The sequence below is a fragment of the Pygocentrus nattereri genome, chromosome 17 (genome assembly GCF_015220715.1).
Source record: "Pygocentrus nattereri isolate fPygNat1 chromosome 17, fPygNat1.pri, whole genome shotgun sequence".
Lineage (NCBI taxonomy): Eukaryota > Metazoa > Chordata > Actinopteri > Characiformes > Serrasalmidae > Pygocentrus > Pygocentrus nattereri.
In genome coordinates this window covers 4153108-4167451 of record NC_051227.1, presented here as the reverse complement: position 1 = coordinate 4167451, position 14344 = coordinate 4153108, and the positions used below count along the sequence as shown (strand labels likewise).

Here is a 14344-nt window from a genome sequence, read left to right as displayed (position 1 = left end):
AGGATCAGCGCGAGCTCCTGTGAGACATTCAAAGCTCCACCATCTTTCCAAACTGCACTAATGCAACATCACTGGAGCTCAACACGCTTGCAGTAGAACAATAACTGCTAATTCTGTTACACCAGCCAACAGACGCTTGTGCTGGCTAGCATCACACTGAGTGCTGGGGAGGTAAGGAGGACCACCTGACCCACCCAGAGAACAAGAGGACAGTTAGGGTCTCATGGACTTGCGGTTACGGATGGCTGTGGCATCACCGGGGATTGAACTTGTGATCTCCTGGGAGAGATTTCATCAATTAGTCCAGTCTCTGTATCCAGTGCATCAAGCCAGAGTTACACTCTTAAAAAGACGCGCATGCTTAAATGGTTCTTTGAATGGCAAAACTGTTCTTCAAATTGATGAAGAATGTGTTGCATATGGTTCTACATAGAACCTTTTTGAAAAGGTTTTTTTTTTTTACCTCCAAAAATCGTTCTTGTTACAAGCTTGACATCATTACAATAGCAGAACCCTTTTTGGTGCTATACAGAACCATCTACAACACATTCTCCATCAGTCTCAGGAACCATTTCACCAAACATGCAATGCAAATGGTTCTTTGTGTGCTCATGGCCCTATATAGGATCATTATCTTTACTAAAGAACCCTTGAAGAACCATATTAGCTAGCTAACTAGTTTGAAAGCATAGAGAATGCCTGTTCATGTCAATGGAATGAAAGTGATACGGTTCCTATCTTACGTCATCAGTCTCCCAGGGCAACAACAGAACCCTACTGAAAAAAATATTACAGAACATATTAAAAGGTTCTGCTGATTCCCAGTAGTCTTGTGTTTTCCAGATTGGTTGCTATCATAGTGTAAAAGACTCTAGTGGTTTAACAGGTGTTCTGGTTCCTGATACAGCTAATGGGTTCCTAATGGGAACTAAAGGTGTTCTACAGGACATTAGTGTTCTCCAAAGGGAACCATTAAGCTAAGTCATTTACTACAAGACTGGCTATAAATGGTCCATTATTTTAGCTGCATTAGCCTCATAGCTAAAGCTACAGTACTGCAGTAACCTGCCCCTCTCCTGACCCCTCACTGCTGCCCCCCAGAGGTCGAAGATCGCGGTGTACGAGAAGATGTGGGCGTACATGAAGTCGGCGGAGCCGAGCGTGTTCACAAAGACGACAGCGGAGGGTGTGGCGCGAGTCCGGAAGTCCAAGGGGAAGTACGCCTTCCTGCTGGAGTCCACCATGAACGAGTACACGGAGCAGAGGAAGCCCTGCGACACCATGAAGGTCGGAGGGAACCTGGACTCGAAAGGATACGGAGTGGCCACGCCCAAAGGCTCGCAGCTAAGGTGGGTGGAGTATTATAACACCTGGCGGTTATAACAGCTTTATAACTCAGCTGTTATAGTATTCCATCTACCCTACTGGGCCTCTACCTCACTCGCTCGGCCTCTCTGTCTCTCTTTTCTCTTTCTATCTGTCTCTCTCTCTTTTCTTTGCTGTCTTTCTGTTGTCTCTTCATTTCAGTTTCTCTCGTCCTCTCTCTCTCTCCCTCTCTCTCTCTCTCTCTCTCTCTCTCTCTCTCTCTCTCTCTGTGCTCTCAGTAGTGAGTGTCTGCAGGTTCTTCTCAGTGCTGCTCTCTCAGTCTGACAGTGTGCAGGACTCTGCTTGGATCATCGTTAATTGTATTCTTAAATGAAACTGTATTAAACTTCTAACTGCTAAGGGTCTAGATAACATACTAGACCAGAGCAGTTTAGCCCCACCATTCAGCCTACAGCAGTTTAGCTCCACCATTCAGCCTACAGCAGTTTAGCCCCACCATTCAGCCCACAGCAGTTTAGCTCCACCATTCAGCCCACAGCAGTTTAGCCCCACCATTCAGCCCACAGCAGTTTAGCTCCACCATTCAGCCGACAGCAGTTTAGCACCACCATTCAGCCCACAGCAGTTTAGCTCCACCATTCAGCCGACAGCAGTTTAGCTCCACCATTCAGCCTACAGCAGTTTAGCACCACCATTCAGCCCACAGCAGTTTAGCCCCACCATTCAGCCCACAGCAGTTTAGCTCCACCATTCAGCCTACAGCACTTTAGCTCCACCCATTCAGTCTACAGCAGTTTAGCTCCACCCTACACCTCACCTTTACATGAGGAGAGCCTCAGAGTGGTAAACACTGAGAATGGTTTCTGCAAACATTCACTCTAAATATAAAGGTTCTTAACAGGTTCTTTACTTGGATATACTGTTCTAACTGGTATAAAACATTTACACTGTGTGGAGATTCTTTACACATTTCATTATTCTAAGTGGTTCTTCCATGCCGTGACTCCAAAGAACCCTTTTTGGCACCTTTAATTTAAAGAGTGGTTCTCAAGGAACCCTCCACTGACAGGTTCCTTATTAAAACACAAATCGTTCTTTTCTGGCATTGTCTAAAAGAACCCTTTTCTGGTGGCTTTATTTTAAATAATGGTCCTTAAAGAACCCTCCTTTGAAAGGTTCTTTAGGGAACCAAAAGTGCTTCTTCCATGGCATCGCTCAAAAGATCCCTTTAAAGAAACACCCTCTAAAAGGTTCTTTAATGAAGTGGTTATTCTCTGGCATCACTCTAAAGGAGCCCTTTTGGCACCCTTATTTTAAAAGAGTGGTTGTTAAAGAACCCTCCGTTCAGAAAACCAAAAGTGGTTCTTCTACGGCTCTAAATCAGTGGTTCTCTAATCGGCTGTCAGCCAACATTTTCGCTCTGTGCTCGTGTTCTAAGTTGAGCTGGAGCAAAAATGTGGACCCTCTGTGGTTCCTGAGGACCGTTTTGAGAACCGCTGCTCTAAAGAACCCTTTTGAACCTTTATTTTGAAGAGGATGTTATGTACATGTAAGGCTTCTGTGGATCTGTTTCTCACTGCATGCTGTATGAACACTGCAGTGTGTGTTAATCTCTGTTTCCTTTACAGAACCAGCATCAGGTAAACATACAAACCCACATCTCTCTCTATCTCTCTATCTCTCTCTCTCACTCACTCTCTGTCTCTTTCTCTCACTCTCTCTCACACTCTCTCTCTCTCTCTCTCACTCTCTCCCACTCTCTCCCACTCTCACACACTCTCTCTCTCTCTCATTCTCTCTCACTCTCACTCTCTCTCTCTCTCGCTCCCACTCTCTCACCCTCTCTCACTCTCTCTCTCACTCTCTCTCACTCTCTCCCACTCTCTCTCACTCACTCTGTCTCTTTCTCTCACTCTCTTTCACACTCTCTCACTCTCTCCCACTCTTGTTCGCTCTCTCTCACACTCTCTCTCTTTCTCTCACTCTCACTCTCTTTCTCTCTCTTGCTCCCACTCTCTCACCCTCTCACTCTCTCTCTCACTCTCTCCCACTCTCTCTCACTCTCTCCCACTCTCTCTCACTCACTCTGTCTCTTTCTCTCACTCTCTTTCACACTCTCTCACTCTCTCCCACTCTTGTTCGCTCTCTCTCACACTCTCTCTCTTTCTCTCACTCTCACTCTCTTTCTCTCTCTCTTGCTCCCACTCTCTCACCCTCTCACTCTCTCTCTCACTCTCTCCCACTCTCTCTCACTCTCTCACTCTCCCTCTCTCACTCTCTCTCACTCTCTCTCACTCTCTCTCACTCACTCTCTCTTTCCCACTCTCTCCCACTATCTCTCTCTCTCACACTCTCTCTCTCTGCTCTGGTTGTGTTTATATTTAAGGCTTAAATCAGCTATTAAACATTCTCCCCAATCACCTGTCCCTTAACCAGATGTGATAAGAGCTCCCTCTGCTGGAGAAGCCAGTGTAACAGCAGTTCCCTACATAAGACTGTGTCTCAGTGTTCAAGTACTTCTGCAGTGTAGTACAGTAGGGGGTTTCAGATAAAGTGGCCAGTTAGTGAAAGCAGGAGATGGGCTTCTAAAAAGGTGGCAAGTTAGTGGAACCAGAAGGTGGATGTTTCTAATAAAGTGGCTAGTTAGTGGAAGCAGAAGGTGGATGTTTCTAATAAAGTGGCCAGTTAGTGGAAGCAGAAGGTGGATGTTTCTAATAAAGTGGCCAGTTAGTGGAAGCAGAAGGTGGATGTTTCTAATAAAGTGGCCAGTTAGTGGAAGCAGGAGAGGGGTGTTTCTAATAAAGTGGCCAGTTAGTGGAAGCAGAAGGTGGATGTTTCTAATAAAGTGGCCAGTTAGTGGAAGCAGAAGTGGATGTTTCTAATAAAGTGGCCAGTTAGTGGAAGCAGAAGGTGGATGTTTCTAATAAAGTGGCTAGTTAGTGGAAGCAGGAGAGGGGTGTTTCTAATAAAGTGGCCAGTTAGTGGAAGCAGAAGGTGGATGTTTCTAATAAAGTGGCCAGTTAGTGGAAGCAGGAGAGGGGTGTTTCTAATAAAGTGGCCAGTTAGTGGAAGCAGAAGGTGGATGTTTCTAATAAAGTGGCCAGTTAGTGGAAGAATAAGGTGGAAGTTTCTAATAAAGTGGCCAGTTAGTGGAAGCAGAAGGTGGAAGTTTCTAATAAAGTGGCCAGCTAGCAGAAGTAGAAGGATGGTGTTTCTAATAGAGTGGCCAGTGAGAGTAGAACACAGGGCCTGAACTGAGACTCGGTGCTGTAACAGATTTCAGGTGTGAAAGTGCTGGTTTGGTCTTGAAGGTAAACAGATCCTCTCTGTGTTGAAGAGCTGGAGGAGGAGAAGTTTCAGTGTGGGCACGTAATGAGGAGGTGCTGGAGTTTGTTAGACTGTGTGGAGAAGAAGACTGCAGAGATACCACCTCTCTCTCTCTCTCTCTCTCTCTCTCTTTCTCTCTCTCTCTCTCTCTCTCTCTCTCTCTCTCTCTCTCTTTCTCTGTCTCTCTCTCTCTCTCTCTCTCTCTCTTTCTCTCTCTCTCTCTCTCTCTCTCTCTCTCTCTCTTTCTCTGTCTCTCTCTCTCTCTCTCTCTCTCTTTCTCTCTCTCTCTCTTTCTCTGTCTCTCTCTTTCTCTCTCTCTCTCTCTCTCTCTTTCTCTCTCTCTCTCTCTCTCTCTCGATTTCTTTTTTCCTTTATAAACAATCAATTCCTTCTGATGTTTTGCTTCATCAGATCACTTAAAACAGCACAGCAGCAAGGATAGCTCGCTCTCTCACTCTCTCTTTCACTCTCTTTCTTCCTTCTCTGTTTTCCCGATCACTTTTTTGTGAAGTATTATTCCTTTCATACCCCGTGTGTGTGTGTGTGTGTGTGTTACATTCAGTATTTTAGCATAAAGCTCACTAATCCCCTCTCCAGGCTCCGCCCAGTAGCTTCTTGCGTAGCTACTGTTGTGAGGCTGAAAAAATTCAGTTAAACCTACAGACATAGTTCATAACACAATACCTACATTAGAGAAGCTGTAGAACAGACTCAGTTTATATCACAATCCCTACATTTAGAGTCGGTTATTCATTCAGCCTAATGAGAAACTGTAGAACAGACTCAGTTTATATCACAATACCTAAATTTAGAGTCAGTTATTCATTCAGCCTAATGAGAAACTGTAGAACAGACTCAGTTTATATCACAATACCTACATTTAGAGCCGGTTATTCATTCAGCCTAATGAGAAACTGTAGAACAGACTCGGTTTATATCACAATACCTACATTTAGAGTCGGTTATTCATTCAGCCTAATGAGAAACTGTAGAACAGACTCGGTTTATATCACAATACCTACATTTAGAGTCGGTTATTCATTCAGCCTAATGAGAAACTGTAGAACAGACTCGGTTTATATCACAATACCTACATTTAGAGTCAGTTATTCATTCAGTCTAATGAGAAACTGTAGAACAGACTCGGTTTATATCACAATACCTACATTTAGAGCCGGTTATTCATTCAGCCTAATGAGAAACTGTAGAACAGACTCGGTTTATATCACAATACCTACATTTAGAGTCAGTTATTCATTCAGTCTAATGAGAAACTGTAGAACAGACTCGGTTTATATCACAATACCTACATTTAGAGCCGGTTATTCATTCAGCCTAATGAGAAACTGTAGAACAGACTCGGTTTATATCACAATACCTACATTTAGAGTCAGTTATTCATTCAGCCTAATGAGAAACTGTAGAACAGACTCGGTTTATATCACAATCCCTACATTTAGAGTCAGTTATTCATTCAGCCTAATGAGAAACTGTAGAACAGACTCGGTTTATATCACAATACCTACATTTAGAGTCGGTTATTCATTCAGCCTAATGAGAAACTGTAGAACGGACTCGGTTTATATCACAATACCTACATTTAGAGTCGGTTATTCATTCAGCCTAATGAGAAACTGTAGAACAGACTCGGTTTATATCACAATACCTACATTTAGAGTCGGTTATTCATTCAGCCTAATGAGAAACTGTAGAACAGACTCAGTTTATATCACAATACCTACATTTAGAGTCAGTTATTCATTTAGTCTAATGAGAAACTGTAGAACAGACTCAATTTGTAAAGATTACATATGTAAAGAACCATTTAATCATGAAAAATGGTTCTTTGGATGTTCATGGTTCTAAAGAGAACCACTGTCTTCACTAAAGAACCCTTGATGTTGTTAAAGAGTGTAGGTCTTGAGAGGTTCAGCATGTTCTGTAAAGCTCATCCAACATCACAACAGTAGTTACAAAAGGAACACGTTTGTGGGCGGAGCCTAGCAAGGCCAATTGTTCGCTGCTAATTAAACTATTGAAGTTAATCCTGTTGTGTTATGGCTCATTACTGCAGTCTGCGCACACATAGCGCTCATAGAACCGGAGTTCCACTACAAAGAACAGCGCATTAGAGATCCTTTAATAACAGGACAGATAACACGCGCTGCTGCCCACGCAAACACGCCGGCTGAGAACGAGCGTCAGACGGAGCGCGAGCGGTGGGTTACTGTGTGGGATCAGCCTGACTGTGATTAAAGTGAGAGAGAACCAACACGGCGGCAGACAAAGGAAGAATGAATAGGAGAGATGGAGCGTGAATGAAGAAGGGACCAGAGGAATAGAGAGAGAGAGATTACAGATTACACCCTGCACACTGCAGCAGGCAGAAGGGACAAGAGAGGAATACAAAAATGACCATCTCACCTGCACATGCATATACCGGCCAGCTATAACTTTACAGTTATATAGCTTTACAGACCTTCAGATATACATATATATATATGTTACTTTATATATGTAAAGTAACACAGCCTTTCAGGAATACAGTCCTACAGAAAAACAATCCTACATTCATACAGTGCTTTAGAAATAGTCTTGCAATCATACAGCCCTACAGGAGTGCGGCCCTACAGTCGTACAGCCTTACAAACACAAAGCTCTGCAGTCATACAGCTCTACAGAAATATAGCCATACAATTATATAGTAATACAGCCCTACAGACATACAGCTATACAAAAATACAGTCCTATAATCATGCTACCCTACAGGAGTACAGTCCTGCAGTCACACAGCCTTACAGGAATACCGTCCTACAGGAGTACAGTCCTGTAGTCATACTGCCCTACAGGAATACAGTCCTATGGGAATACAGTCCTGTAATCATGCAGCCCTACAGGCAAACAGCAATATAGAAATACAGTCCTGCAATCATACAGCCCTGAAGTCACACAGCCGTACAGACATACAGCTGTACAGAAGTACAGTCCTGCAATTATGCAGGCCTGGAGGATTACAGCCCTACAGTCACACAGCCCTACAGACATACAGCTCTACAGTCATACTACTCTACAGAAATAAAGCCCTACAATTATAGAAATACAGCCAAATATCTATACAGAAATACGGCCCTACAGTCACACAGCTCCACAGAAATACAGCCCTATAATCTAATAGTTATGCAGAAATACAGCTCTACAGTCACACAGCTCTAGTCATACAGCCCTATAGTCACACAGCTCCACAGGAATACAACCCTACAGTGACACAGCCCTAAAGTCATACAGTCCTATAGTCACACAGCTCCACAGAAATACAGCCCTATAGTCACACAGCTCCACAGAAATACAGCCCTACAGTCACACAGCTCCACAGAAATACAACCCTACTGTCTTAAAGCTCTACAGAAATACAGCCCTACAGTCACACAGCTCCACAGAAATATAGCCCTACAGTCACACAGCTCCACAGAAATACAGCCCTACAGTCACACAGCTCCACAGAAATATAGCCCTACAGTCACACAGCTCCACAGAAATACAGCCCTACTGTCTTAAAGCTCTACAGAAATCCAGCCCTACAGTCTTCAAGCTGTACAGAAATACAACCCTACTGTCTTAAAGCTCTACAGAAATCCAGCCCTACAGTGTTCAAGCTCTACAGAAATACAGCCCTACAGTTACACAGCTCTGCAGATACAATAAAAAATTACATATTTGCTTTTATGCTTTATTTTCATAATTATTGTTTAAAATAAAAAAGGCCCACAGAGCCCACATTTCTCCCAGGCACGAACACAGACAGCAGAGTAGCCGCCACAGCAGACAGATTTCTGACCCACAGAGAGACGCTTACACACAGATGACCTCGTACAGAAAAAGCCTTTTTCATCACCACATCCTTTCTTTCTCCTTCAGCAGAGACCGGATTCAGCTCATTCAGCCTCAGTGACGCTGGAGACTTTCCAGCTTAAAGAAGGACATTTTAGTGGCATTTAAAATCCCCTCTGAGTGTGTGTGTCTGTTTATGCAATGGTGTGGGGACCAAAACCTGTTTATACACTCATCTGTGGGCATCTTTCTTCCATTTGGGGACCATAATCTGGTCATCATCATTCCGTTTTAAATACATGTTTAAGGGTCAGTACTAGTTCTGGTTTGGGTCTCCAGGAAATGAATGGAGGTCTTTGTGATGTCCCCACAATTTACAGAAACAAGGTGTGTGTGTGGGTGTGTGTGTATGTGTGTGAGTGCGTGTTTAAAATGCCACTCACACTCCAAGACCCCCCCCCCCCCCTCCAACATACTTCCCCCGTCTGGAGCTATTTGACTCCTCCTCTGCAGAGGAGAGACACTTATTCTCTCTCTCTCTCTCTCTCTCTCTCTCTCTCTCTCTCTCTCTCTTTTTTTTTTTTATCTCTCTCTCTTTCTCTCTGTATGTCTCTGAGAAAAGGAGAGTGAGAGAGTAAAAAGTGTAAAAGAGAGAAAGAAAAGATAGAGAGGAGAAGAGAAACAAGAATGAGATAGAGGAGAGAGTGAAAGAAAGAGAGAGGGAGAGAGAGAGAGAGACTAACTGAGTTTCACTAACTGAGCTTCCTTCCTTTTTTCCGATTTTCATTCTCGTCTCTCCTCCTTTTTCTTTTCTTTTGTCTCCCCTCGTCCTCCTCGTCCTCCTCCCTGTCCCTCTCTCTTTCCTCCTGTCCTCCGTCCCCGTCCGTGAGCGTCCCTTCTCCCCCATGTGTGTGTGCGTGTGCGTGTGCCTGTGCGTGTGCTGAACTGAAGAAACGCAGTGAACCTGGCTGTGCTAAAGCTGAATGAACAAGGCCTGTTGGACAAATTGAAAAATAAATGGTGGTACGACAAAGGGGAGTGTGGCAGCGGGGGCGGGGACTCCAAGGTTAGCCACCGTGTCACGCAAGAGAGCGGTAACGAAAAGAGAGAGAGGAAAAAAGTCTGTCACGTAAAAGAGACTTCTGCCATGGCAACCCTGACCACAGTGAACCCAATCAGATGCCTCGCTGACCAGAACACAGAGAAAAGGGCAGTTACTGTTAAAACAGAAACACTCACCACCTGTACACTGACCCTCTGGCCTAAGGGGGCGACAAAGCTCCAGCAGCACTGACACAAAGAGGGCAAACAGGGCAAGGATTTGGATTTGTGAATGTTTTATTCGATTTTACCAAACTGATTCTTTCAAACTGTCCAACTCTGTGATTCACATGTCTATGATGGAAAGCTTGATACAGTTTTACAAACTGTTTTGTTCAAATCATGCATTACAGTGACTCAAACATTCGATTCAGTGATTCACATCATCATAACAATGGACCAGTCTGAGTCAGTCCTGTTGAACTCATTCTTCTAACCTCTCCAAATGAATGAATCAATTGTCCAATTCAATGATTCACATTACAGTGTCGCTGGAATGTTTTACAGATTTTTATAAACTGATTCTTTCCAATCGTGCATTGCAGTGACTCAACATTCAATTGTTCTCCGCAACTGTCCAAACGATTGAATTAATGGTCCAATTCAATGATTCACATCTCAGTGATGGGTGGTTTGATTCAGTTTTACAAACTAATTCTTTTGAATCATGCATTGCAATCACTCAAACATCCAATTCAATGATTCACATCACAATAACAATGGGCAGTTTGAGTCAGTCCTGTTGGACTAATTCTTTCAAACTGTCCACATAAATGAATCAAGTTTCCAATTCCATGATTCTCGTCACAGTGACAATGAAAAGTTTGATTTTTATGAACTGATTCTTTCAAATCATGTGTTTTAATGACTCAAACATCTGATTCTATTTTACACACTGTAGTAGTAGTAAGGGAAAGTTTGAAACAGTTCTATTGAACACAGCTGTATTGAACAGATTCTCTCAAAACACCTGAATGAATGAATCAAATGTCTGATTGAATGATTTACAATGAAGTGGAGCCAAAAAGATTCATTTGCACCAAATTGATTCTTTGGAAATGAATTCAGTGTCTGAGTCACATTTTCCAAAATGATTCAATTCCAACTGATTCTAACTAAACTGATTCTTTTAAACTGTATATTTCAATGAACCGAACATCTGATTCAATAATTTACTGATTCACAACCGCAGCCAGTTTAATTCTTATGTCCTCAGTATATAATGAGATTGAATTCGGTAACCGAGTCCAATGCTACTTCTGCTCAGATAAAGCACATGTAAAGCACAGTCAAGTGATGCTGAACGTCCTGTTTGATTCAGTTTTATGAACCAGTTCTTCTAGTTCAGTTAAGTGAACGTCCAATTTATTGTTTCACCTTATGGTGGTGATGGGAGATTGATTCAAACACACTGCACAGATGGTATAGACTGGTTGTTTGGCTGTATTTGTTCATTTGTTAATCAGACTTATAATCGAAAGAATCAATCCATCCATGAGCCTGATGTTGCTGTATTCCATAGGCAATGTTTGTGGATCATTTAAGCTTAAATGGTTCTTTGCATGGTAAAACAGTTCTTCAAACTGATGGAGAATGTGTTGTAGATGTTCTATATAGAATCTTTTTGAAATGGGTTCTATAGCACTAAAAAGTATTCTATAGTAGAACCCTTGTGGTGCTATATAGAAAACATTCTCCATCAATCTGAAGAATCATAATATCAGGCAAAAGAACCATTTAAACAGAAAATAGTTTTATATAGATCTATTTGTTCTAAACAGAACTTTTGCCTTTACTGAACAACCCTTGAATCCCTTTTAATAGTGTAGGAGCTAAAAAAGATTTGAATCATTTGATTCATATGATTCATTGGTTCTGTGTTAACAGTAACGTTTGAGTTTATTTATTCCAGCGTGGCAGAATGTGCCTTTTACATGAAGTGACTTGGAGGGGGGATCCCACACAGAAGCATAAATGTGCGTTTACAGTGGGACCCTCGCTCCGTCACTTACTGTTTATCTGTGCCAAGTTATGTCTGCTTATCTAATAACATAAAATAACATGTCCTATGATGTTATTTATGTTATTCCCCCGGTGAAGAACCCCAGTAAACCTTGCAGTTTTGAAACTGAGTGAAGCAGGAGTCTTAGACAAACTGAAAAACAAGTGGTGGTACGATAAAGGGGAATGTGGACCCAAGGACTCGGGAAGTAAGGTCAGTCTCCGGGGCCGACAGAAAAAAAATAAATAAATAAAATTTTGCTCTGAAAACAACAACTTTCAAACTTCATGCTCTTAAAGTGGGGTGCCAAGTCTTCCTGAGCTTAGCTGATGGTACAAAATATATCATAATATAATTTTTTCCCCAAATAAATCCAAAATCATTTTCCCTACCACTTCCCATTTATTATATTTCAGTGACCCACTGTAATGTTAGCATGTAGGCCCACAGTGGAAGTGCTAAGCTTTTATTAGCTGATTGAAAAATCTTTTTATGTGCCGTCATATTTATAGATTATGCACAATTTTTCCTAAAAACTAAAAATAGATAATAGATAATTTCTCCATTACATCAGTTTAGTCGTAGCCAGGAGAACGAGCCTCTGTAGTGTTAGCAATCTGCACTATGCAACAATGACGCAAGCTCCAGTCACATTCTAAGTAGGGCTTTGGAATATGATGTCATAGCACAGTGTTTTATGGATGATCCGCCATCATGGCAGGGTTCGTCGCTGTAGTTTATGGTCTCATTACATACATTTGCAGGGATGTCCGGTATGTGGATCTCTGTTACTAACAGATCACAGATCAGATCAAAATCAAAGAAAACAGGTTTGATCAGCTATTCAGTTGCAGCGCTAGGTGAGCAGCACATATGAAGCATTTAATGGAATGAAATTTTCAAATGTAATGTGAAACAGATATGACGTCCAGAGTTTTGGAAGTTGACCAGTGGCTAGTAACATGAGCAGAGCGATAGCAGTTGGGAGAGCAGAGAATCCCAGATGACCCTGTCCCCCGCAACTTCCTCCAGCTCGTTCCCAGGAACCCCAAGCCGCTCCCAGGCCAACTTGAAGATGTAATCCATCCAGGGGGTCCTAGGACGACCCTGGGGCCTTATCCCGGTAGGCCGTGGCTGGTACACCCCCACCGAGAGGCGTCCAAAGGGCATCCGAATCAGATGCCTGAACCACCTCAGCTGGCTCCTCTCAATGTGGAGGAGTAGCGGCTCTACTCCGAGTTCTTCCCGGATGGCCGAGCTCCTCACCCATTAAATAGTGTGTAGCCCGCCACCCTACGAAGAAAGCTCATTTCCGCCGCTTGTATTCGCGATCTCATTCTTTTGGTCATTACCCACAGCTCATGACTATAGGTGAGGGTCGGCATGTAGACCAACCGGTAAACAGAGAGCTTTGCCTTATGGCTCAGCTCCCTCTTCACCACTACAGTCCAGTACAGTGACCGCATTACTGCTACTGCCTGTCCCAGCCTGCGGCCGATCTCACGATCCCTCTTCCCATCACTCGTGAACAAGACCCCGAGATACTTAAACTTAAACTCCACCTGGGGCAAGTTCTTTCCCCTTACCTGGACTGGGCATGCCATCCTTTTCCGGACTCAGATTTGGAGGTGCTGATCTGCATACCAACCGCATCACACTCAGCTGCAAACCGCTCCAGTGAGCGCTGGAGGCAACCATGTGATTCAGCCAAAAGAACAACATCATCTGCAAAGATGCAGAGATGCCATCCTCCAGCCTCTGTCCATGACACCCTGTCCATGAATATCACAAACAGGAGTGGAGACGGGGCACAACCCTGCCAGGGCCCAACACTAATATTGAAAGGGTCCGACTTAATGTTGAGCATACGAACACAGCTCTCACTCTGGGAGTACAGAGATCAAATGGCCTAGAGTAGGAGCCCTGGTACCCCATACTCCCGGAGGACATCCCACAAGATATCTCGGGGGATCCCAGTCGTAAGCCTTCTCCAAATCCACAAAACACATCTAGACTGGGTTGGCAAAGTCCCATGCCCCCTCTGCGAGAGGGTGAAAAGCTGGTCCATCGTTCCATGGCCAGGACGGAATCCGCATTGTTCCTCCTCAATCTGAGGTTCAACTATCGGTCGGAGTCTCCTTTCCAGCACCTTGGCATAGACTTTCCCAGGGAGGGTGAGCAGTGTGATACCCCGATAGTTGGCACACACCCTCTGGTCTCCTTTTTTTAAAATGGGGACCACTACCCCAGTCTGCCAGTCCAAGGGTATTGTTCCTGAAGTCCATGCAATATTGCAGAGGTGCGTCAGCCATGACAGCCCCACAATATCCAGAGCCTTAAGCATCTCCAGACAAATCTCATCTACCCCCGGTGCCTTGCCACTGAAGAGCTTGCCCACTACCTCTGTGACCTCCACCAGAGAAATGGAGTTCCTTCCATCGACCAACAATGTCCTCATTTGAAGTCAGAGTTTCTCCACCCTTGCCAAATACAGCTTGGGCGCAGCCACCCCGACCACTCGTGAGTCGCTGGACAGATGTCTAGAACCTCCTTGAAGCCGACCGAAAGTCTTTTTCCATGGCTTTGCCAAACTCCTCCCACGCCCTGGATTTTGCTTCTGCCACTGTTGTGGCTGTCACCTTTTTCGCCTGTCGGTACCTCTCTGCTGAGTTGGGAGTCCTTCGGGCCATCCAGTCCCTAAAGGCCTCTTTCTTCAGCTTGACGGCCTCCCTCACCACTGGTGTACACCAGGGGGTTCTT

At 43.8% G+C, this 14344-nt stretch overlaps 1 protein-coding gene across 6 annotated transcripts in view; it reads left to right on the top strand.

Annotated features, from left to right (window-relative positions):
* Window positions 1–14344, top strand: part of gria4a (glutamate receptor, ionotropic, AMPA 4a) — a 126549-nt gene that overhangs the window by 104755 nt on the left and 7450 nt on the right. For 2 of the 6 annotated variants that reach the window (XM_037546359.1, XM_037546362.1), the window contains exons 13-15: window positions 1102–1349; window positions 2955–2966; window positions 9433–9547. In XM_037546359.1, coding sequence (XP_037402256.1) covers window positions 1102–1349; window positions 2955–2966; window positions 9433–9547 — 375 coding nt within the window. Of the gene's footprint in view, window positions 1–1101; window positions 1350–2954; window positions 2967–9432; window positions 9548–11682; window positions 11798–14344 lie in introns of all 6 variants that reach the window. The other 4 variants (XM_037546361.1, XM_037546364.1, XM_037546360.1 and 1 more) reach the window with 2 other exon arrangements.